Source organism: Oncorhynchus tshawytscha, linkage group LG06 (assembly GCF_018296145.1).
Source record: "Oncorhynchus tshawytscha isolate Ot180627B linkage group LG06, Otsh_v2.0, whole genome shotgun sequence".
Lineage (NCBI taxonomy): Eukaryota > Metazoa > Chordata > Actinopteri > Salmoniformes > Salmonidae > Oncorhynchus > Oncorhynchus tshawytscha.
In genome coordinates, this window is record NC_056434.1 from 55,546,923 (window position 1) to 55,570,612 (window position 23,690).

Sequence of the window (23,690 nt, forward strand, 5' to 3'; positions counted from 1 at the left end):
ATATATTGATTGCAATTGTTCCCGAATGAGTGAGCGTTCATGTGCAAAGGATTAGCATTTCAATTGTTATAATTATCACTCTGTAGTGACTTCTTAGTCGACCCCCACGTCCCCTTTTGTCTAACAAGCCGCCATGCCGGTTTAGCCCACTAGGGCACATTCTCCTATCATTTCATGTAACCACATTTACCTTGTTTGTTTGTTTGTTTATGCATTTCTGTGAATTACTTAGTTAGTAAAAAATAAATGATTTAACACAATTGATGTATGGATGACTCATACTGAAGACTGGGTTCGTGCAGATAACCAACAATTTACGACGTTTGGAATGAGACTAACGTGAGGTAAAGAAAATAATTCATTAATTCGAAGACTAATTGATCAGATAAAATATCTGAAAAGTTATTTTAGGAAATGATAACTTTGTAATCTGAATATTTTTCCTTGGTGCCCCGACTTCCTAGTTAATTAGTTACGTAATTAATCAGTTGATCGCGTAATAACTAATTACAGAGAATCTTTGATAAAAACTATCAGTCTTCAGTTAATGATAGTAAAGACACGACACCTGGTTCTAACATGCATCCTTTGTCCTGATCTTGTCCACATTCAGATTGTGCCCACATTTTCAGACAGGTGTAAACAATTAAAAGACGCATTGTGATCTGATTGTGACCAGATCTTCCTGACCACCTCCGGAGGTAGTCAGGCACACATTGTGTCATGATATCTTACAAGTGTAGATGGATCTGGACAGTGAAACCATTTACAGTGCTTTCAGAAAGTATTCATACCCCCTTGTCTTATTCCAGGGTTGTTGTGTTACAGATTGAATTCAAAATTGATTAAATAGATATAAATATCTCATTTACATAAGTATTTACAATCCTGAGTCAATACTTTGTAGAAGCACCTTTGTTGCGATTACAGCTTCGGGTCTTTCTGGGTAAGTCTCTAAGAATCTTCCATACAAAGTGTTATGTTCGGGGCAAATCCAATACAACACATTACGGAGTACCACTCCTCATATTTTCAAGCATAGTGATCATGTTATGGGTATGCTTGTAATCGTTAAGAACAGGGGAGATTTTCAATATAAAAATGTACGGAATGAATCCAAGCACAGGTAAAATCCTAGAGGAAAAACTGATTCAGTTTGCTTTCCAACATTTGCCCTTTATTCTTCAGAAAATTCTTCAAGCTCAGTGAAATTAGTTGTTGATCATTGCTAGACAACCATTTTCAGGTATTGCCATAGTTTTTTCAAGCAGATTTAAGTCAAAACTGTATCTCGGCCACTGAGGAACATTTGCTGGTTTCTTGGTAAGCAACCCCAGTGTAGATTTGGCCTTGTGTTTTAGAATTTTGTGCTGCTGAAAGGTGAAATAAATCTCCCAGTGTCTGGTGGAAAGCAGACTGAACCTGTTTTTCCTCTAGGATTTTACCTGTGCTTGAATTCGTTCCGTACATTTTTTATCCTGAAAAACTCCCCTGTCCTTAACGATTACAATTAATGATTATCCTTAATGATTATCCATAACATGACCACTATGCTTGAAAATATGGAGAATGGTACTCAGTAATGTGTTGTATTGGATTTGCCGAAAACATAACACTTTGTATTCAGGAAAAAAGTGAATTGCTTTGACACATTATTTTTGCACTATTACTTTACTTTGTTGCACACAGGATGCATGTTTTGGAATCTGTTTATTCTGTATATTTGGAATATGTTTATTCTGTATATTTGGAATATTTTTATTCTGTATAGGCTTCCTTCTTTTCACTCTGTCAATTAGGTTAGTGTTATGGAGTAACTACATTATTGTTACTCCACAACAACATTGCAGTTTGTTTTCTCATATCACAACCATTAAACGCTGTAACTGTTTTAAAGTCACCATCGGCCTCATGGTGAAATCCCTGAGTGGTTTACTTCCTCTCCAGCAACTGAGTTAGGAAGGACACCTGTGTCTTTGTAGTGACTGGGTGTATTGATACACCATCCAAACTGTAATGAATAACTTCGTCATATTCAAAGGGATATTCAATGTCACTTTTATCTACAGTACCAATAGGTGCCTCCCTGGTCTTTGTGGTTGAATCTGTTTTTGAAATTCACTGCTCAACTGAGGGACCTTACATACCTTAAGGGAACATTTTGACATTCGCCATATGGTTAGTGAGAAAGTCCATATTGCAAATGTACGGTCCCTTACTAGACGTCCGAAAACGTTTCTAAAATTCGCGGACGGCGTCGGGCCGTGCGGCAGGGCCGGATCTACCGGGAATCCATCAAACAAACTCTCTCGGACATTCGGTTTCCGTTTTATAAAATAATCACATTTTGGTCTTTTTTCCGCTGTCCCGGTAAATCCCACAAGAGGGCATAAGCAATCATATTGCAAATGTACAAAACATCACGAATCACGACGTGGCCTTATCTCCAAAACAGAAAATATTTTGAAGCTGAAACTTGGTGAGCGTAGGTTTGGCATAATGGGCAGTTGGCCCCGAACAAGATGGCGTCTAGGCCTCAACGGTTTTTGAGTTATGGCCATTTTTCTGGGATTAAAGTCCAAAATGAAAATAGAGCAATAATTTTCTGCTTCACGTCAAAGTCAAGGAGCCTCCGGTGTCAATAACAAAAGAACCAGCCATTTATCTATCGTCATCTAAGAGAAATCGTACAATGTCAAATTGGTGATGTTCAAAAATAGGTTATTTAAAAAAAACAGTTACAGATCCAGTTGCAGCGTGTTCACACTAATCTTTTTAAAGTGTGCTTCGGAGCTCTGCAAGATTTCTGTGATTTTCTGAAATAACACACTCACTAAACACTCCGTAAATAAGTCAGTTCTTAACATAAAGACTTAAAACTCAAAATTCTATAATTGCCTACCCCAAGGAGGATATGTGTTCACATTCAGCTTCCTGTGTAAACCGGAAGTGCCTTAAAATGGTGTCATAGGTGCTGTTTCCAAGGGTTAAAAAGGTCAGATCTTTTCAAAACTTCATATGTGGGATTAGGAAACCCCCATGAACTGTAAGTCAGTCATTTCTCCCAACAGATGTCAAAGAAAAGCTCTCTCACACACACACAGCAAGGATGGAGTGACAAAGTGCAGTGCTTAAAGACACACAGAGCCTGCAATGGCATGTCCATATTCTCTAGGCCGTGCAGAGTTCAACGAGATTCCCCGATTGACCGTAGCTCGCTCTGAGTGCAGCGACCGTGAAAAAAAGTAGGCCCAAAATGAAGCCTGGCCCTAAATGTCATTTGCTTTTGGGTGACAGTGAGAGAACCGTTAGGGTGAGAAGCACAATTCGACCTCGGGTACGATCCCGAGGTCCTCCCGATCTGTGCAAGCCTAACCTTGACCATGTGGCATTAACCCTTAACAGTAAAACAGGGTTTTTTGATCTCACAGATTACAATGACATCTCTCCCCGTAGGAATACATTGCCTGCTCCTCTAAAGTCAACCTGAAGCCTATCTGGGTTATGAATGCCTTATGAACCTGTCTTCAATGACAGTCCATCAGGACACTATGAGGTCTACCTGTGTCGATTCTAAGTTTCCTGAAGCAACCGGAAATGGTTAAAAATCACCCTAAACGTGTTTTTCCATACCCAACCAGCAGTTTGTGATAAATAGTGCATTCAACCCTGTGTAAATCAGTCAGTTCTTAACATAAAGACTTAAAACTCAGGATTCTGTAAAAGCATACCCCAATGAGGATATGTGTTTACTTATAGATTCCTGTGCCAACCGGAAGTGCCATAATTGGTGTCACAGGGGCTATTTTGAAGGGTTAAAAAGAGTCAGATCTTTCCAAAACTTCATATGGGCCGGCAGGGTAGCCTAGTGGTTAGAGCATTGGACTAGTAACCAGAAGGTTGCGAGTTCAAACCCCTGAGCTGACAAGATACAAATCTGTCGTTCTACCCCTGAACAGGCAGTTAACCCACTGTTCCTAGGCCGTCATTGAAAATAAGAATTTGTTCTTAACTAACTTGCCTGCTTAAATAAAGGTAAAATAAAATAAAAAAATGTGTGATTAGGCAACCCACTGTAAATCAGTCAATTTTCCCATAACATTTCAAAGAAAAACTAAATCACACACACACACAGCTTGGAAGGAGGGGACACATTGGGGTGTGTAGAGACATACACTGCCTGCATTAGTTAACCTTGTTGGAACTTTTAAAGAACCGTCAGACCTAGAGTTCTGAAACTTTAGAAACCTGTTCTAGACCTCAGGTCGATAGTGCGTGGTGAGTTACGTGGCTCTAGAAGGTTCTCGGACCGAGAAACAGCCTCGTACATTTGCAATAACTTAAATTCATTTAGAAATGTCCCAGAGTCGCAAGACTAGGTGCAATTGCGACCGCCTCGGCCCATATAGACGGACCCCAACGTTTCTGTCCGATTGCTCATTCAAGGACCCCGTAGCAAGTCATGGAAAAAAGTGGATTTTCAGCACCAATTAGGGTCTTGCTCGGGCACCAAATGACCTATCGAGCCGAAACTTGGGATTCGGGGTTGCCTCAGCTAGGCCTACACATAACATCAGAACTGGACCCGCAGCTGGAACATAACTACGTGTTGTACGTTTTTATTATGGTTTGAATAGAAGGCGTTGTGAATTTTTGGCCAGCTCTGTAGTATGTGATAGTTGGCTACTAAACGAGTTGGAAAAGTGGGTTTGGTGTCAGTTTGTATCAGTTTGGTGTCAGAATGATATCTAATTGACTGATGGACAGTGACTTGCTGGTGACTATTGTCCATTTGCAATATGTTTAAACAGTGAGGTACTATCACCAAAGTGACATTCTGAAATCAACCCTAATGAGCGATGGAGAGGAACCAGACTCACTGCCCAGCCATCCCGAGTTCACCGGGCTAGTCAATTTCGCATTCCTGCAGGATTTTTATAGCATGACAAATTCGTGATGGTAAATGCCCAATGAACCATATTGCAAATGCATAGTGAATTTGCAAAAGTGAGAAAACATAAACAAATGGACATAATGAAATCAACACAACGAGCGATGGAGAAGAACCACTATCAATGCCCGGCCATCCTGTGTTCATCAGGCCAGTCAATTTTGGATTTCTGCAGGATTTTTGAGCACGTCAAATGTCTTATGGCATTTGGCCCCCCAAAAAGTTACTTTTGACTTTGACTTTTGACTTCCTATGAAATCATATTGCAAATGGACAAAACATATGCCTTATCACTGCCCGGCCATCCTGTGTTCATCAGGTAGGTCAATTTTGAAATTCTGCATGATTTTTGAGCATGACAAATTTGTGATGGTACATGCCCATTGAAACATATTGCAAATGCACGTGCAATATGATTCAACAGTGAAAAAACATCACCCAATAGACATGATGAAGTCAACACAACGAGTGATGGAAAGGAGCAACTATCACTTCCCGGCCATCCTGTGTTCATCAGGTCAGTCAATTTTGCAATTCTGCATGATTTTTGAGCATGACAAATTCGTGATGGTAAATGCCCATTGAAACATATTGCAAATGCACGTGCACTTGCAATATGATTCTATAGTGAAAAAACATCACCAAATGGACATGATGAAATCAACACAACGAGTGATGGAAAGGAACAACTATCACTGCCCGGCCATCCCGAGTTCATCGGGCCAGTCAATTTTGCATTTCTGCAGGATTTTTGAGCATGCCAAATTCGTGATGGTAAATGCCCATTGAAACATATTGCAAATGCACGTGCATATGTACGTGTATATGGTTTGTACGTGTATATGGTTTGTCCAGTGCCAATGACTTCCCATTCACTTTTGTCCATTTCAGGGGGGTGTTCCCTTACAGATAATTGTATGTGTGGGGTAAAGAGATGAGGTAGTCATTCAAAAATCATGTTAAACACTATTATTTGCCATAGAGTAAGTCCATGCAACTTATGTAACTTGTTAAGCACATTTTTACTCCTGAAGTTATTTAGGTTTGCCACAACAAAGGGCTTGAATACTTATTGACTCAAGACATTTCAGCTTTTCATTTTTAATTAATTTGTAAAAATGTCAAAAAACGTCATTCCACTTTGACATTATCGGGTATTGTGTGTAGGCCAGTGAAAACAAATCTCAATTTCATCAATTTTAAATTCAGGCTGTAACACAACACAATGTGGAAAAAGTAAAGGGGTGTGAATATATTCTGAAGGTACTGTAAATCACCATAATCCCGTAGAATCTGGTCACAATGCAGACACAGTGGACAAATATGAGACACATTTTAATACCATGTGTAGACATATTTATGAAAATGTGGGCAAGATCAGGACAAAGGACCCAGGTATAAATGAGGTTATTGACTAATATACAAACACAGAACACAAAATACCAAATAAAAATCAAATATGAAGGGAGAGATATCTAGAGATTTGAAAAGGTGGTTTTATCACACAAACATGCATGGTACAGAAAGAATATTCTGCCGTTTAAAGTATCACTTAGTGGTAAGGTATAAACCCAGAGTTTGATTTATAGCTGAGGATTCCAGGGCTATGTTTCATTGCAGGAAGATGAATGTGAATTAGGGCAGAGTGGTGGGAACATCTTCCTCGAATGAGACACGGCCAAGCTCTCTAACTCTCCTCCACTCACCGGGGGCTTGAAGAAGACAGGCTCGTTGTCATCGATGTCCAACAGCGCCACCTGTAGGGGCTGGGTTGTCTCATAAGGCACGGGCTGACCTAGGTCATAGGCCACAACAATCAGCTGAGGGACAGGACACCTTCCGTTAGTCAGACATAAACAATACACATACATACACACAAGCATGCACACACATACACACACACACACACATATGCATGAGTGTGCGCACGCGAGCAACACACACACACACACACACACACACACACACACACACACACACACACACACACACACACACACACACACACACACACACACACACACACACACACACACACACACACACACACACACACACACACACACACTCCATTACTGTGTAGGTTTATAAGTTGCATATCAGCTTGTTCATTCCTGTCTGGGCTGAATCCTAACCAGAAATCTGCCAGGCCTTTGCAAACTTTGCATTTTTTTCCATTGACCTCAAGGTATGATTCAGGTTGTCACCAGCTACAAGTGCATATGTATGGTTAGAATTGGGCCCTAGGTCGTGTCTTGCCAGTCCACTCACGCTGTGCAGGGCCTGCTTCTCTCGGTCCAGTTTGACGGCGGTGGTGATAACTCCTGTAATAGTGTCAATGTGGAAGTTCTCCCAATCTCTGTTCCTAGCACCTGTCTGGAGGAATGCATAGCGCACCTCTCCATTCACCCCCTCATCCCCATCTGTCGCAAACACCTCGTACACCAGCAGGCCTGGGGCCTGCTCCTACAAGGGGGGGGCAGACATCATTGAGATTTGAGATATCCTGTTTCTATGCACTATAACTGCAGAGATTTTTACAGTAGATGAGCAACAGCTTCATACATGCAAAAAAATATATAATCTGTTTTTCCATTTTTACTATACTGCTAGGGACTTCTAACACTATACTGTAGTACCACCAACATGCACAAGCAAACATATACACACACCTCCATGATGTGCATGATGGTGCCGTTGGTGGGCCTGACGAACATGGGCCTGTTGTCGTTGACATCTATGATGATGATGTGTAAGGTGGCGGTGCCCCAGAGGGGTGGTTTGCCCTGGTCTGTAGCCACCACTGTCAGGTTAAAGCACTCAAAGGACTGCAGCAGACGGAGAGAACGCACCAGGCCTGTGTCAGCGTCCAGAGAGAAGGCATCTGATACACCATAGAGAGAAAGAGAGAGAGAGATACAAGGCTTTTGTTTTAGCCCAGCCCTATCACACCTGATTCAACTAATCAATTGCCAATGAAGACCATAATAAGTTAAACCCGTTGTGTTAAAACTGGGCTGGAACAAAAGCCTCTTACAGTACCTATGATGATGTGTGTGTTTGTGTGGCTCCTACCTGCCCCTGGGCCCTGCAGGCTGTAGTACAGCAGACCGTTCTCCCCCTCATCCAGGTCATTGGCAGTCAGCGTGATCACAGAAGTCCCACTGGGCTCGTTCTCAAACACACTGGTCTCAAAGACCTGATCTGAGAACCGTGGACGGAAGTCATTCACATCCAGAACGGTCACCAAGACCTGAGAGAGACAGACCAGGGACAGGAAAATATGATGTGGCCCTGTGTGGCTCAGTTGGTAAGAGTGTGGTGCTAGCAATACCAAGGTTATGGTTTCAATCCCCATAGGAATCATAATACACATATTACCAATGCAGAGATATACACAAAGTAGACAGTTTATTAGGTACACCCACCTAGTACTGGGTCGGACCCCCTTTGCCTCCAAAACACTCTGAATTCTTCGGGGGATGGATTATACAAGGTGTGCCGTACAAATGTTGCTCAATTGGTATCAAGGGACTTAACATGTGCCAGGAAAACATTCCCCACACCCTTCCACCGCTGCCACCATCCTGTACCATTGACAACAGGCAGGATGGGTCCATGGTCTCATGTTGCTTATGCCAAAACCTGAATCTGCCATCAGCATGACGCAACAGGAACCAGGATTCGTCAGACCAGGCTGCTTTTCCACTCCTCAAATCCAGTGTTGTTGATCATGTGCCCACTGGATCCACTTTCTGTTTTTAGCTGATAGGAGTGGACCCCAGTGTGGTCATCTGCTACAATAGCCCAGCCGTGACAAGGACCGACAAGTTGTGCATTACGAGATATCGTTCTGCACACCATTGTTCTACTGCAACATTATTTGCCTGTTTGTGGCCCGCCTGTTAGCTTACACAATTATTGCCATTCTCCATCAACCTCTCTCATCAACGAGTTGTTTTCACCCACAGGACCGCCACTGACTGGACGTTTTTTGTTTGTTGCACCATTCTCGGTGAACCCTAGACACTGTCTTGTGGGAAAAGCACAGGAGGCTGGACGTTTCTGAGGTACTGGAACCGGTGCGCCTGGCACCGACAATCATACTTCATTCAAAATCGCTTAGGTCACTTGTTTTGACCATTCTAATGTTCAATCAAACAGATGCCCCAATGCCTGTCTGCCTGCTTTATATAGTAAGCCACGGCCACGTGACTCACTGTCTGTAGGAGTGAACCATTTTTGTGAACGGGGTGCCGTCCCTAATAAACTGGCCACAGAGTATTTTGAACATACATTTTCATTCACATTTTAGTCTTATCCAGAGTGATTACAGTCAGTGTATTCAACTATGTTTACTTGTGTTCTACTACAGTATGAATCCCACCTGAACAGATTTCTCCCGTCGGTTGTTGGGGCTGCCCCCAGGGTTGTCCCTAGCTATGGCCGTCAGGGTGTAGTGGTCTTTAGTCTCTCTGTCCAGTGGAGACAGAATGTAGATTTCACCCTGACAAGAGAGGGAGGAGGAAAAGTAGGAGGAGGAGAAAAAGGAGAAAGATGATTATAAAGTGTAATTATTAGGCAGTTTCGGGGAGAGAGTTTAGGCTTCAGACAACACATCTAATCCACAGCAGGAACTTCCATATTTGGGTTTGTCTTCAGTATTGGAATGCAGCCAGAGCAGGAACTCCTTCAGCTTCTTTGGCATCCAACGTTTAGGTGCATACACCGCCACCTACTGTACTGATGTGCCATTCACAGCCTACCTACATTCAATTATTTGATATGGTAATACAAAATTTGGAAAAAGGAAAAGGAACATTGCCCTGCCAACTATTAGCCCTCACTAAAAAAAACCACCCCATTCCACTTTTTAACCCTATCTAGTCCTACTCCAGACGAACAGTCTGATAGGACATAACACTACCACTCAACACCTCCATAAGCTGTTTTGCCATACATCCTCGCAATTCCAAGTGCTTCTCTGCAGCTGCCACCAAAACTACTATCTATTTTGTGTGACTTTCGATCCATTTCTGCAGTACAATTGACAACCATGGCTGTACAGTACCAGTCAAAAGTTTGGACACACCAACTAAATCAAGGGTTTTTCTTTATTTTTTTATATTTTCTACAGTCGTGGCCAAAAGTTTTGAGAATGCCACAAATATTAATAGTTTGCTGCTTCAGTGTCTTTAGAAATTTTGTCAGATGTTACGATGGAATACTGAAGTATAATTACAAGCATTTCATAAGTGTCAAAGGCTTTTATTGACAATTACATGAAGTTGATGCAAAGAGTCAATATTTGCAGTGTTGACCCTTCTTTTTCAAGACCTCTGCAATCCGCCCTGGCATGCTGTCAATTAACTTCTGGGCCACATTCTGACTGATGGCAGCCCATTCTTGCATAATCAATGCTTGGAGTTTGTCAATTTGTGGGGTTTTGTTTGTCCACTCACCTCTCTTGAGGATTGACCACAAGTTCTCAATGGGATTAAGGTCTGGGGAGTTTCCTGGCCATGGACCCAAAATATCGATGCTTTGCTCCCCGAGCCACTTTAGTGCTCCATCATGCTGGAAAAGACATTGTTCGTCACCAAACTGTTCCTGGATGGTTGGGAGAAGTTGCTCTCGGAGGATGTGTTTGTACCATTATTTATTCATGGCTGTGTTCTTAGGCAAAATTGTACTTCTCAGCCACTCCCTTGGCTGAGAAGCGACCCCACACATGAATGGTCTCAGGATGCTTTACTTTTGGCATGACACAAGACTGATGGTAGCGATCACCTTGCCTTCTCCGGACAAGCTTTTTCCGGATGCCCCAAACAATTGGAAAGGGGATTCATCAGAGAAAATTACTTTACCCCAGTCCTCAGCAGTCCAATCCCTGTACCTTTTGCAGAATATCAGTCTGTTCCTGATGTTTTTCCTGGAGAAAAGTGGCTTCTTTGCTGACCTTCCTGACACCAGGCCATCCTCCAAAAGTCTTTGCCTCACTGTGCATGCAGATGCACTCGCACCTGCCTGCTGCCATTCCTGAGCAAGCTCTGTACTGGTGGTGCCCCAATCCCACAGCTGAATCAACTTTAGGAGACAGTCCTGGCGCTTGCTGGACTTTCTTGGGCGCCCTTTTTCACAACAATTGAACCGCTCTCCTTGAAGTTCTTGATGACCCGATAAATGGTTGATTTAGGTGCAATCTTACTGGCAGCAATATCCTTGCCTGTGAAACCCTTTTTGTGCAAAGCAATGATGACGGCACATGTTTCCTTGCAGGTAACCATGATTGACAGAGGAAGAACAATGATTCCAAGCACCACCCTCCTTTTGAAGCTTCCAGTCTGTTATTGTTGAAATTATTATGGATAAATGAATAAACAATATCCCCATTTTAAATAGAATTGTAACTAAGTAAACTTATACTCTGTTTTATAAGTGATTAACAATATGAGTTCATAAGAAGGGATTGTGTGACACAGACAAGGAGTAATAAAAAGTTAAGTTAAAGATAGGGCTGACTACTGCCCCCTTTGGAGGAATTGCGTGCCCATAGTAAACAGAAAAAAAATCTGTCAAAAATTGCTAATATATGCATATAATAATTATTATTGAATAGAAAACACTCTAAAAGCTTCTAAAACCGTTCAAATTATGTCTGTATGTAAAGCAGAACTCTCAGGGCAGCCATTCTCCCAAACTCTCTCTTGTCATCATGAAAGTTGGCCCAACTTTGACGTCATCGCCCCCACCCTTCCCAACCAGCTACGGATCTGGAACAGTTCCTATCTCTTCAGCGTGGTGTCCTCTTTCAGTGGGGCCTCTCATTGTGAGAATCGCGCGCTCCCTCGAGTTTTGGCGGGCTGAAACCTCCGGGTCACGCGAAAATACATGTACTTTCATGCGCGCGTCGGGTCCGGAGCTCTCTTTCTTCCAGGATTGACCAAACGATGTAGGTTTGTCTGTTCGAGCTAAGGATTGTTTTGCATGTTTAGAACATGCTAAAGTTTGATTCTGCACTTAGTTTGACCAGTTTAGTCGACATATAATATGTAATTTTGAAGTTTAGATGCGCATCCACTAGAATTTTGGCTGCATTTCAACCGGAATTTGTCGTGTTTGATAACCTAAAGACACAGACTTGAAAACCAAACGCAGTTTTTGGTAAGTATAACTCCTTCCACGTCTTCTGATCGAAGAACATCAAAGGTAAGGGAATATTTATGTGTTAATTTTGGGTTTCTGTGGACTCCAAGATAGCGGAGTCATATTGTTAATCTATGAGCGCCGTCTCATATTATAGCCTAGTGAACGAATTCTGTAACGTTAAAAATAAATGTAACACAGCGGTTGCATTAAGAAGAAGTGTATCTTTCTAACTATATGTAGAACATGTATATTTAGTCAAAGTTTATGATGTGTATTGCTTGTTATCTGACGTTATCTGCCGGGGCTATCATCATTTCTCCAGACATTTTAGTAGCATTTTTTGAACATGGCGTCATTGTAAACAGAGATTTATGGATATAAATTGCATATTATTGAAAAAAACATAAATGTACTGTATAACATGTCCTATTACTGTCATCTGATGAAGATTTTCAAAAGGTTAGTGAATTATTTTTCTTTTAATCCTGCGGTTGTTGATTGCATATTTTGTTCACCATGGCTATTCAAATTAGCTGTGTCTTTGGTGGTGGTTTGACAAAAATATGTGCTATGTTTTCACCGTAAAACATTTTAGAAATCTGACTTGCTGGCTAGATGAACAAGGTGTTTATCTTTCATTTGAGCTATTGGACTTGTTAATATGTGGAGGTTAAATATTTCTAAGAATATTTTTGCGTTCCATGCGCCACATTCCAGCTGAACGGGGGAGGGGTCGTTCCCAAAAGGGAACCCTAACCCGTCAACAGGTTTTAATGAACACCATTCCAACTAGGAATAAAACGAATACCTATTATTGAAAGACTGGTCTGCGTCTATTTTATGCAAACAAGAAATCTTACAAATTCTCATAAAATAGATTAAGGGCTTTCAATTGATGAAAGCACATTGGCATAATTAAATTACAGTAAAGGTTATTCAAACTCAATCAGCATGACAGAGTGATCTCCAGCCTTGTCCTCGTCAACACTCACACCTGTGTTAATGAAAGAATCACTGACATGATGTCAGCTTGTCCTTTTGTGGCAGGGCTGAAATGCAGTGGAAATGTTTTGGGGGATTCAGTTCATTTGCATGGCAAAGAGGGACGGCAATTAATTGCAATTCATCTGATCACTCTTCATAACATTCTGGAGTATATGCAAATTGCCATCATACAAACTGAGGCAGCAGACTTTGTGAAAATGTATATTTGTGTCCTTCTCAAAACTTTTGGCCACAACTGTACATTATAGAATAATAGTGAAGACATCAAAACTGTGAAATAACACACACGGAATCATGCAAAAACCAAAAAAGTGTTAAAAAAATCAAATTATATTTTAAATTCTTCAAAGTAGCCAACCTTTGCCTTGATGTCAGCTTTCCACACATTTGGCATTCTCTCAACCAGCTTCAGCTGGAATGCTTTTCCAACAGTCTTGAAGGAGTTCCCACATATGCTGAGCACTTTTTGGTTGCTTTTCCTTCACTCTGCCGTTCAACTCATCCCAAACCATCCCAAATCATCCCGTCCCCTCGGGTTCGTGGGCTACACTCGGCCTTGTCTCAGGATAGTAAGTTGGTGGTTGAAGATACTGTATCCCTCTAGCTGTGCTTTGGCAAAGTGGGTGGGGTTATATCCTGCCTGTTTGGCCCTGTCCGTGGGTATCGTTGGACGGGGCCACAGTGTCTTTCGACCCCTCCTGTCTCAGCCTCCTGTATTTATGCTGCAATAGTTTGTGTTGGGGGGCTAGGGTCAGTCTGTTATATGTGGAGTATTTCTCCTGTCTTATCCAGTGTCCTGTGTGAATTTAAGTTTGCTCTCTCTAATTATCTCTTTCTCTATCTTCACTCTCTCTCTTTATCTTGGAGGACCTGAGCCCTAGCACCATGCCTCAGGACTACCTGGCCTGATGACTCCTTGCTATCCCCAGTCCACCTGGTCGTGCTGCTGCTCCAGTTTTAACTGCTCTGCCTGTGGCTATGGAACCCTGACCTGTTCACCGGAAATGCTACCTTGTCCCAGACCTGCTGTTTTCAACTCTCTAGAGACAGCAGGTGTGGTAGAGATACTCTGAATGATCGGCTATGAAAAGCCAACTGACTCCTGAGGTGCTGACCTGTTGCACCCTCTACAACTACTGTGATTATTATTATTTGACCCTGCTGGTCAACTATGAACATTTGAACATCTTGGCCATGTTCTGTTATAATCTCCACCCGGCACTGCCAGAAGAGGACTGGCCACCCCTCATAGCCTGGCTCCTCACTAGGTTTCTTCCTAGGTTCCGGCCTTTCTAGGGAGTTTTTCCTAGCCACCGTGCTTATACATCTGCATTGCTTGCTGTTTGGAGTTTTAGGCTGGGTTTCTGTACAGCACATTGTGACATCAGCTGATGTAGGTAGGGCTTTATGAATATATTTTACTGAATTTGATTGATTGATGTTGAGATGTGTCTGTTACTTGAATTTGAGCACTTTCTGAGGCTGTTAACTCTAATGAACTTATCTCCTGCAGCAGAGGTAATTCTGGGGTTTTCTTTCCTGTGCTGGTCCTCATGAGAGCCAGTTTCATCATAGCAATTGATTGTTTTTGCGACTGCACTTGAAGAACATTTCAAAGTTCTTGAAAATATCCGGATTGACTGACCTTCATGTCTTGAAATAATGATGGACTTTCATTTCTCTTTACTTATTTGAGGTGTTCTTGCCATAATTTTGAATTGGTATTTTACCAAATAGGGCTATCTTCTGTATACCACCGCTAACTTGTCACAACACAACTGATTGGCTCAAATGTATTAAGAAGGAAATAAATTCCCCTATTTAGCATATCAAAAGGTACACCTGTTAATTGAAATGCATTCTAGATGACTACCTCAGGAAGCTTGACACCTAAAACACTGTAGGACTTTCAGAACAAAAGCCCCCACGGGATAACTGACACTTCCTACCTTGACCTTATCTGGCAATGACTCAGCATGACAGACAATGTCTTCTCTGTTTCCCCACACTCTCCACCGGATCTATGTCTCACCAAACAGCAGCAGTCACAGACACCAGGAATCTTCCATTTGAACTGCTCCTCCTCAACACTGAATAACACCTCCATCATCACTCCTTTCAACGGCGCCCTGCTCCGGAGAGCAAAGCAAGTCACAATACTTGTCCCTAACCGCATAATCCGGAGCGCCCACTCCCTCTCGGCCGAGGAAACAATAATTCATCACGAGTCGACTCAGAGTTACCTTCACCGACTCAAAATTCCCCAACCTCTTCTCCACCCAACCTGACACCACACATGGATCAGCCAGAATGCAAAGATCCATTCTGTCTACAAATCTCACTCCCACTGGGCCAGAATCATCCTCGGGGCGAGGCCTGAACTCGGCGGTCCTCACCGCAGGTACTTCATCCTTACTCTCGCCAGGTTTCATCTCTGAACTATTGGAGCACGTATCCCTCTTTTTGCACTTGATGCGAACCTACCACACTGCTTCCCTCTTCACTCAACATATCAGCATTCATCACTGCACCTGCCACCACAGTTAATCCATCCTCACTCTCGTCCCATTCAATTTCCTCCTCAAGCTCTCCAAAAGTTCTGTAAGAACCTCCACTCCCCCTCCTCCCTAGCCTTCTCAGCCACTATCACCCCTCTTCTGTCGCCGCTCCCGCAGTTCCTCTCATCTTCTTGGCCACTATCACCCCTCCCTCCTCCTCCATGCCTTTGTCATTTTGAGGTCAAACAACTTTAACTTTGTAAACCTTTGTGCGAGTCTTAACACTAATTTGACCGACATCCCCAAACTGGGGGAAATAAACCCACAGTTATGAAGGCAACATCAGAGCAAGATCATGCTAAAGATGGCCGTGACAGCACCAGCTCCAAAAGACAACCTGGCTAAAGACTTTGCGGATATTCACCGGTTCCTGGAAAAACTACCATAAGAGAAAAACGACCATACCTCCCTCTCCCTTCTACATTTCCCTGCTCTGGACAGTCCAGCACAACCTTGGTCCATTACCAGGGTCTTTCCCTGCGCTGGGTAGTCCGGCACAACCCCAGTTAACAACTGAGGGATGACCCTACCATGTAGGGGGGGGGGTTCAGCACAACCTTTGTCCAAGACTGAGGGTTGGGCCTTCCTTATACTATATTCTCATCGCTTCTACTCCCTTCTGCTCTTTTCGCCTCTTCAATGCTAAAACGCACCACCTGCCACTCAATGTGCTCCACTGTAGTGCATGTCTACAAGCAAAACTTCAAGCAGATTAAGTAATTGACTTGGTTCATATACCTAAGTGCAACTTGGCCAGTCCAACTTGGCACCCTACTGGAGCCCTGGCACCTTGCCTGGACCAAACCTTTGACCTCCTGAACTTCCACCCTACACTCCAGACCTCCGGTTCCCTTCTTGCAATCTGCTACATAGGCACAGATGGAACCGAATTTCCTGCTTCCACTGCACAGCCATCACATGGCCTTCCTCACATGCAACTCACCATGCCGAGACAGGACAGAGCCTCCCGCTTCCACCATATGGACATCACATGGCCTTACCCACACGTGCCTTGCCACACAGAAACAGAACAGATCCTCCAGCTCCACCAGGCAGCCATCACACGGCCATCCTCACTAATGCGTCGCCCATCCCAGGACGGGGCTGAACCTCCTGCACGCTGTGACTACTTGTTGTCAGAACGCCTCTCTTTCCTGTATAATTCAACATGCTAGCAACTACAGCAAATGTTAGATAGCTATTGCATTATTTAATAGCCTTTATTATGTCCAATACATTACCAAATGTAACTTTAAATTACACTGAACAAAAATGTAACATGTAAAGTGTTGGTCCCATGTTTCATGAGCTGAAATAAAAGATCCCAGAAATTTTCCAAATGCACAAAAAGCTAATTTCTCTCAAATGTTGTGCACACATTTGTTTACATCCCTGTTAGTGAGCATTTCTCATTTGCCAAAATAATCCATCCACCTGACAGGTGTGACATATCAAGAAGCTGATTAAACAATAAAAGGCCACTAAAATGTGCAGTTTTGTCAAATTTTGAAGGAGCATGTAATTGGCATGCTGACTGCAGGAATGTCCAACAGAGCTTTTTCCAGATAATTTAATGTTAATGTCTCTACCATAAGCCACCTCCAACGTAATTTTGGAAAATTTGGCAGTACCTCCAAGCGGCCTCACAACCGCAGACCCCGTGTAACCACGACAGCCCAGGACCTCAAGATCCGGCTTCTTCACCTGTGGGACCAGCCACCCGGACAGCTGATAAAACTGTGGGTTTGCACAACCGAAGGATTTCTGCACAAAATGTCAGAAACCATCTCAGGGAAGCTCATCTGCGTGCTCGCCGTACTCATCAGGGTCTTAACCTGACTGGAATTCGGAATCGTACCCGACTTCAGTAGGCAAATGCTCACCTTCGATAGCCACTGGCACGCTAGAGAATTGTGCTCTTCACGTATGAATCCTGGTTTCAACTGTACCGGGCAGATGGCAGACAGTGAGTATTTGGGTGAGCGGTTTGGTGGCGGTGGGGTTATGGTATTGGCAGGCATAAGCTACGGACAACGAACACAATTACATTTTATCGATGGCAATTTGAATGCACAGAAATACCGTGACGAGATCCCGAGGCCCATTGTCTTGCCATTCATCTGTCGTCATTAAGTCATGTTTCAGCATGATAATGCACGTCCCCATGTTGCAAGGATCTGTACACAATTCCTGGAAACTGAAATTGTCCCAGTTCTTCCATGGCCTGCATACTCACCAGACATGTCACCCATTGAGCATGTTTCAGATGCTCTGGATCGTTGTGTACGACAGCGTGTTCCAGTTCCCGCCAATATCTAGCAACTTCGCACAGCCATTGAGAAGGAGTTAGACAACACGTATCAACAACTTTGATTACCTCTCCTCCTACATCCATTACCACACCCTTCAAATTTCCCCTTACAAGCCTCTGCTCATCACTGACAATGGCCACCCCATCGCCAGACACTAGTTTCAGGCACACCTGAAAACCACCATCTCCCACGCTGGTTACCCTGCTCACCTCTACTACTTCCACGGCAGCACATAACGGCCGCCCCGCCGCCATCATCAAGCACCTCAGCCGTTGGTCATCCGAAACATACATCCGCTCAAACCCAACACAGGTCTGATACTCCGAACAAACGCTTGTCAGGCCCTAAGGCCTAATCACAACAGGATTCCACCACTTTCCCCCATGACAAGACTAACCTCCACCGGCTGGCCGACGCACCAACAATCCAACCCCCAGACATTTTCAATAATGAAAGGTTCTCACGCCCACTTTCGCGCTCATTCAACAAGCAGAAGGATAAATTCCCTACTTACCCCTCCAGTTGGCTGGATGTTCCTTTTGGGGGGGTGGGGGGCAGCTCAACTGTGGGCCACTACCGGGGGCCCGGGGGCCCGCCAGCAGGAGGAACAACACAACCTTGGTGTACAGCCGGGGGTTGACCCAGCACAACCACAGTTCAAGACTGGGGGCTGACCCTGCTGGGAGGCCAGATACCAACCCCGATTCATGACCAGGGGCTGGCCTCCCTGATCAAAATACACGGAAAAACCCTCATACCAAACTCCACCAACTACTACCCCTTCCGACATTTTCGTCAGATGGCAAGAAGCTGAACTCCTAAAAATAAAGTACAGTGAAGATAGGCCAGGAGGTGCAGTGAACACGCACATATCCTTTTGTGGTTCTTTATAGTTATCGTTGAGTAGGCCATAAATGCTTAACCTTAGATGAACTTGCTTGAACTGCTGTCAATGTGTTTCACTCCAGACATGACACTTACACAGATATTAATAAATGAAGCTGGAAGTCTGCAAGAAGCTAGTCACAAACTTCCTGTTATCCAATGAAAAGTTTCCCCTAGGGACAAATGTACAGTGGTTCCTCGATTAAAAGTTTTGAGTTTATGCCGCGGGACTCAGAGGTAATTTGTGGTTTAGTACGTTACCCTGCATAACTGCTTCATTGCTCCAGACCACCGCAAGGGGGAGTTAGAGCACTGATTACGCTTTTGGGCACCAAGGCCTAATGTGGGCGATATAAACCGAATAGAAACTGATAATTGTGCACTTCAAAATTGAATTTCAATGAATTGAATGATGAGGATGGTTATTGGACTTAGTGTAAGAATTGCTATTTCCCTGTCTTTCTTATTTTATTTTACTAGGCAAGTCAGTTAAGAACTAATTCTTATTTTCAATGCCGGCCTAGGAACAGTGGGTTAACTGCCTGTTCAGGGGTAGAACGACAGATTTGTACCTTGTCAGCTCAGGGATTTGAACTTGCAACCTTTCGGTTACTAGTCCAACGCTCTAACCACTAGGCTACCCTGCCGTCTTGCAAGCACACCCGAAAAAAATACACATTTTTTTTTGTTTCTACTTGGTCAGAAGAAGCTGTAACTGGACTGTAGCATATTTCTTACTAAAACTGTTGTTACACTAAGGTTTTTATTCGAAGAGAAAATACAATTTTCAATTATATTCCATGATATTCTTAAGATATATGTGTTGACTGAATATAAGCAAGTGATGTCTGCTAAATAATCAAGTTGATGGAGCAGTCATATAGCCTCGGCACCTACATAACGCTGAGTGATTCATGGCTTTGGATCAAAATAAAGTACCAACATTCTTTCTGATTCTTTCTGATTCTTTCTGATTGTCTTTAATAAAGAAATGTTTTGGTTATCCTGACCTGGATTATGGTCTGCCTTGTATTATAGTCTCTAAAAGGATAAATATTACCACCGTCACTTGCGCATGTCATTTTCCAAATTTGCCCTAACGAAAAATGCCCCTTAGATAATTAATTTAGAATCCTCCAATCCTCTAAATGTAATTATTCGTGGAGAGCCATATAGATTGCAGAATTGTTGGGAAGAGATTTTCGATGGCACATGGTTTATGAATTGACACGGAATTTTCCGTTCCTCCTGAAAGCACTAACAGTCAAATGCATTCTCTCCGTCGCCCACACGCACTTTAAACATTTGGATAATAACGCATTTAAATGCTGACATTGGTTGATTTTATTAAATCGTTTGAGCTGACATGTTGCGGTTCATCTGATGAAGGTGCAGATGGCCTATTTATATAATGAATATGAAATTATTAAATATTAAAGCATAGACCTCTCACTAAAGGCGTCAGTCATACAAAAGTTATACTTAAATCCAAACTGGTTTTGCAGCACGCAGATTCCAGATTGCCTTTGCTGATTGCTCATCATCTTCAACCATCAGCGAGTAGATGGCTTGAATAGTCTTGCTGGAAATGGAATACCATGGTAGATGCTGGGTTTTTGGTTGATTGCCATGCAGCATTGGCAGGGAGTCAGACGGAGAGTGACCTGTTTAAATTATATGAGCAAAAAATACTCTAAATACTCTATAAAAATAAATACTCTATAAAAATATAAAAATACTCTAAATACTCTATAAAAATACTTTATTTTGTCTGGCAAGCCAGACAAAATAAAATGGGCCCATTTTCTCACCCCATGTTCAAGAATAATCTTTTCCCCTTTATTCAGATTACAACAGCTCAGTTTCAGTTACAACTGCTCACTTTCGGTTATGCTACCAAGTGGCTATGGTGGAAAACGCCCTTGTTCAGAAGCAAGCACCAGTTAGCCTTGAGCTAGCCTCGAGCTAGGCCCATCTCCCGGCTAGCAAACAAAGTACACCAACTACAATACCTCTCTTGCCAATTGGTCTGGACCCTTTGTTGACACGAAGCCCCGCCGATCCATCATGACTGGTATGCTGACGTAATTCGGCCTATGTGCTCCCAACCAACCTCTGCATCGTGGATGTCAGTGAAGACCCTTCTGCTAGCCCGTCCCGCTAGCTTCCTGAACGCTGCATCTCCAACTCGCCTAGCGTAGTAACGACCACTGAACGGCTCCCTGTTTCATCTATTGCTGCTCATTGGACCCTATGATCACTCGGCTACACAGCTGATGCCTGCTGGACTGCTCATTAACACGGTACTTCATTATGTTTATCTGTCGGCCCCAGCCTCGAACTCAGGCCCTGTGTGTAGCTAACTGACCCTCTCTGCCCATTCATCGCCATTTACCCATTGTTGTTGTCTTAGCTGTTTACCCGTTGTTGTCTTAGCTCTCCCAATCAACACCTGTGATTGCTTTATGCCTCTCTCTAATGTCAATATGCCTTGTATACTGTTGTTTAGGGTAGCTCTCATTGTTTTATTTTACTGCGGAGCCCCTAGTCCCGCTCAACATGCCTCAGATAGCTCCTTTGCCCCACCCCCCACACATTCGAAGACCGCACCTAGCTTAACTGGCGCCTCCAGAGATGCAACCTCTATCATCGTCACTCAATGCCTAGGCTTACCTCCACTGTACTCGCACCCTACCATACCCGTGTCTGTACATTACACCCTGAATCTATCCTACCACGGCCAGAAATCTGCTCCTTTCATTATCTGTTCCCAACGCACTAGTCGACCAGATCTTATAGCCTTTAGCCGTACCCTCATCGATCGTCAGAGTTCGTATTGTTAGGTGACCAAAACTGGGATATGCTTAACACCCCGGCCGCCCTACAATCTAAGCTTTATGCCCTCAATCTCACACAAATATTCAAGGAACCTACCAGGTACAACCCCAAATCCGTGAACATGGGCACCCTCAAAGATTCGTAGGCAGGGTAGCCTAGTGGTTAGAGCGTTGTAACCAAAAGGTTGCAAGTTCAAATCCCTGTTGAAAATAAGAATTTGTTCTTAACTGACTTGCCTAGTAAAATAAAGGTAAAAGAAAAAAATACCATCCTGACCAACTTGCCCTCTAAATACACCTCTGCTGTTTTCAACCAGGATCTCAGCATTCACTGCCTCAATGCCTACGCCCGTTATGGGTCCGGGGTCAAACGACCACCCCTCATCACTGTCAAACGCTCCCTAAAACACTTCTGCGAGCAGGCCTTTCTAATCGACCTGGCCGGGTGTCCTGGAAGGATATTAACCTCATCATGTCAGTAGAGGTTGCCTGGTTGTTCTTTAAAAGTGCTTTCCTCACCATCTTAAATAAGCATGCCAATTTAAAAAAATTTAGAACTAAGAACAGATATAGCCCTTGGTTCACTCCAGACTTGACTGCCCTTGACCAGCACAAAAAAATAATGTGACGTACCTCACTAGCATCGAATAGTCCCCGCGATATGCAACTTTTCAGGGAAGTCAAGAACCAATATACACAGTCAGTTAGGAAAGCAAAGGCTAGCTTTTTCAAACATAAATTTGCATCCTGCAGCACAAATTCCAAAAAGTTTTGGGATACTGTAAAGTCCATGGAGAATAAGAGCACCTCGTCCCAGCTGCACACTGCACTGAGGCTAGGAAATTCTGTCACCACCGATAAATCCATGATAATCGAGAATATCAATTAGCATTTCTCTACCGCTGGCCATGCTTTCTACCTGGCTACCCCAACCCCGGCCAACAGCTCTGCACCCCACGCAGCAACTGGCCCAAGGCCCGCCCCGCTTCTCCTTCACCCAAATCCAGACAGCTGATGTTCCGATAGAGCTGCAAAATCTGGATCCCTACAAATCAGCTGGGCTAGACAATCTGGACACTCTCTTCCTAAAATTATCCGCCGCCATTGTTGCAAGCCGTATTACTAGTTCAACCTCTCTTTCGTATCGTGTGAGATTCCTAAAGATTGGAAAGCGGCCGCATTCATCCCCCTCTTCAAAGGGGAAGACACTCTAGACTCAAATTGTTACAGACCTTTATCCATCCTGCCCTGCCTTTCTAAAGTCTTCGAAAGCCAAGTGAACAAACAGATCACCGACCATCTCGAATCCCACCATACCTTCTCCACCAAGCAATCCGGTTTCTGAGCTGGTCACAGGTACACCTCAGCCACACTCAAGTTCCTAAACGATATCATAACCTCCATCGATAAAAGACAGTACTATGCAGCGTTCTTCATCAACCTGGCCAAGGCTTTCAACTCTGTCAATCACCGTATTCTTATCGGCAGATTCAACAGCCTTGGTTTCTCTAATGACTGCCTCGCCTGGTTCACCAACTACTTCTCAGATAGAGTTCAATGTGTCAAATTGGAGCGCCTGTGGTCCGGACCTCTGGCAGTCTCTATGGGGGTGCCACAGGGTTAAATCTCGGGCTGACTCTTTTCTCTGTATAAATCAATTATGTCACTCTTGCTGCGGGTAATTCTTTGATCCACCTCCATGCAGACGACATCATTCTGTATACATCTGGCCCTTCTCTGGACACTGTGTTAACAAACCTCCAAACGAGTTTCATTGCCATACAACACTCGTTCTGTGGCCTCCAACTGCTCTTAAATGCCAGTAAAACTAAATGCATGCTCTTCAACCAATCGCTGCCCTCACCCGCCCGCCCAGCATCACTACTCTGGACGGTACTGACTTAGAATATGTAGACAACTATAAATATCCAGGTGTCTGGCTAGACTGTAAACCCTCCTTCCAGACAAATCTAGAATCTGCTTCCTATTTCAC

At 43.4% G+C, this 23,690-nt stretch overlaps 1 protein-coding gene across 2 annotated transcripts in view; it reads right to left on the reverse strand.

Annotated features, from left to right (window-relative positions):
• LOC112252736 (cadherin-23-like) overlaps positions 1-23,690 on the reverse strand; it is a 95,145-nt gene that overhangs the window by 9,269 nt on the left and 62,186 nt on the right. For both annotated transcript variants that reach the window (XM_042323423.1, XM_024424246.2), the window contains exons 15-19: positions 9,339-9,458; positions 8,027-8,204; positions 7,624-7,835; positions 7,223-7,417; positions 6,658-6,771 (exon numbers count right to left, since the gene is read on the reverse strand). In XM_042323423.1, coding sequence (XP_042179357.1) covers positions 6,658-6,771; positions 7,223-7,417; positions 7,624-7,835; positions 8,027-8,204; positions 9,339-9,458 — 819 coding nt within the window. The remainder of the gene's footprint in view (positions 1-6,657; positions 6,772-7,222; positions 7,418-7,623; positions 7,836-8,026; positions 8,205-9,338; positions 9,459-23,690) is intronic.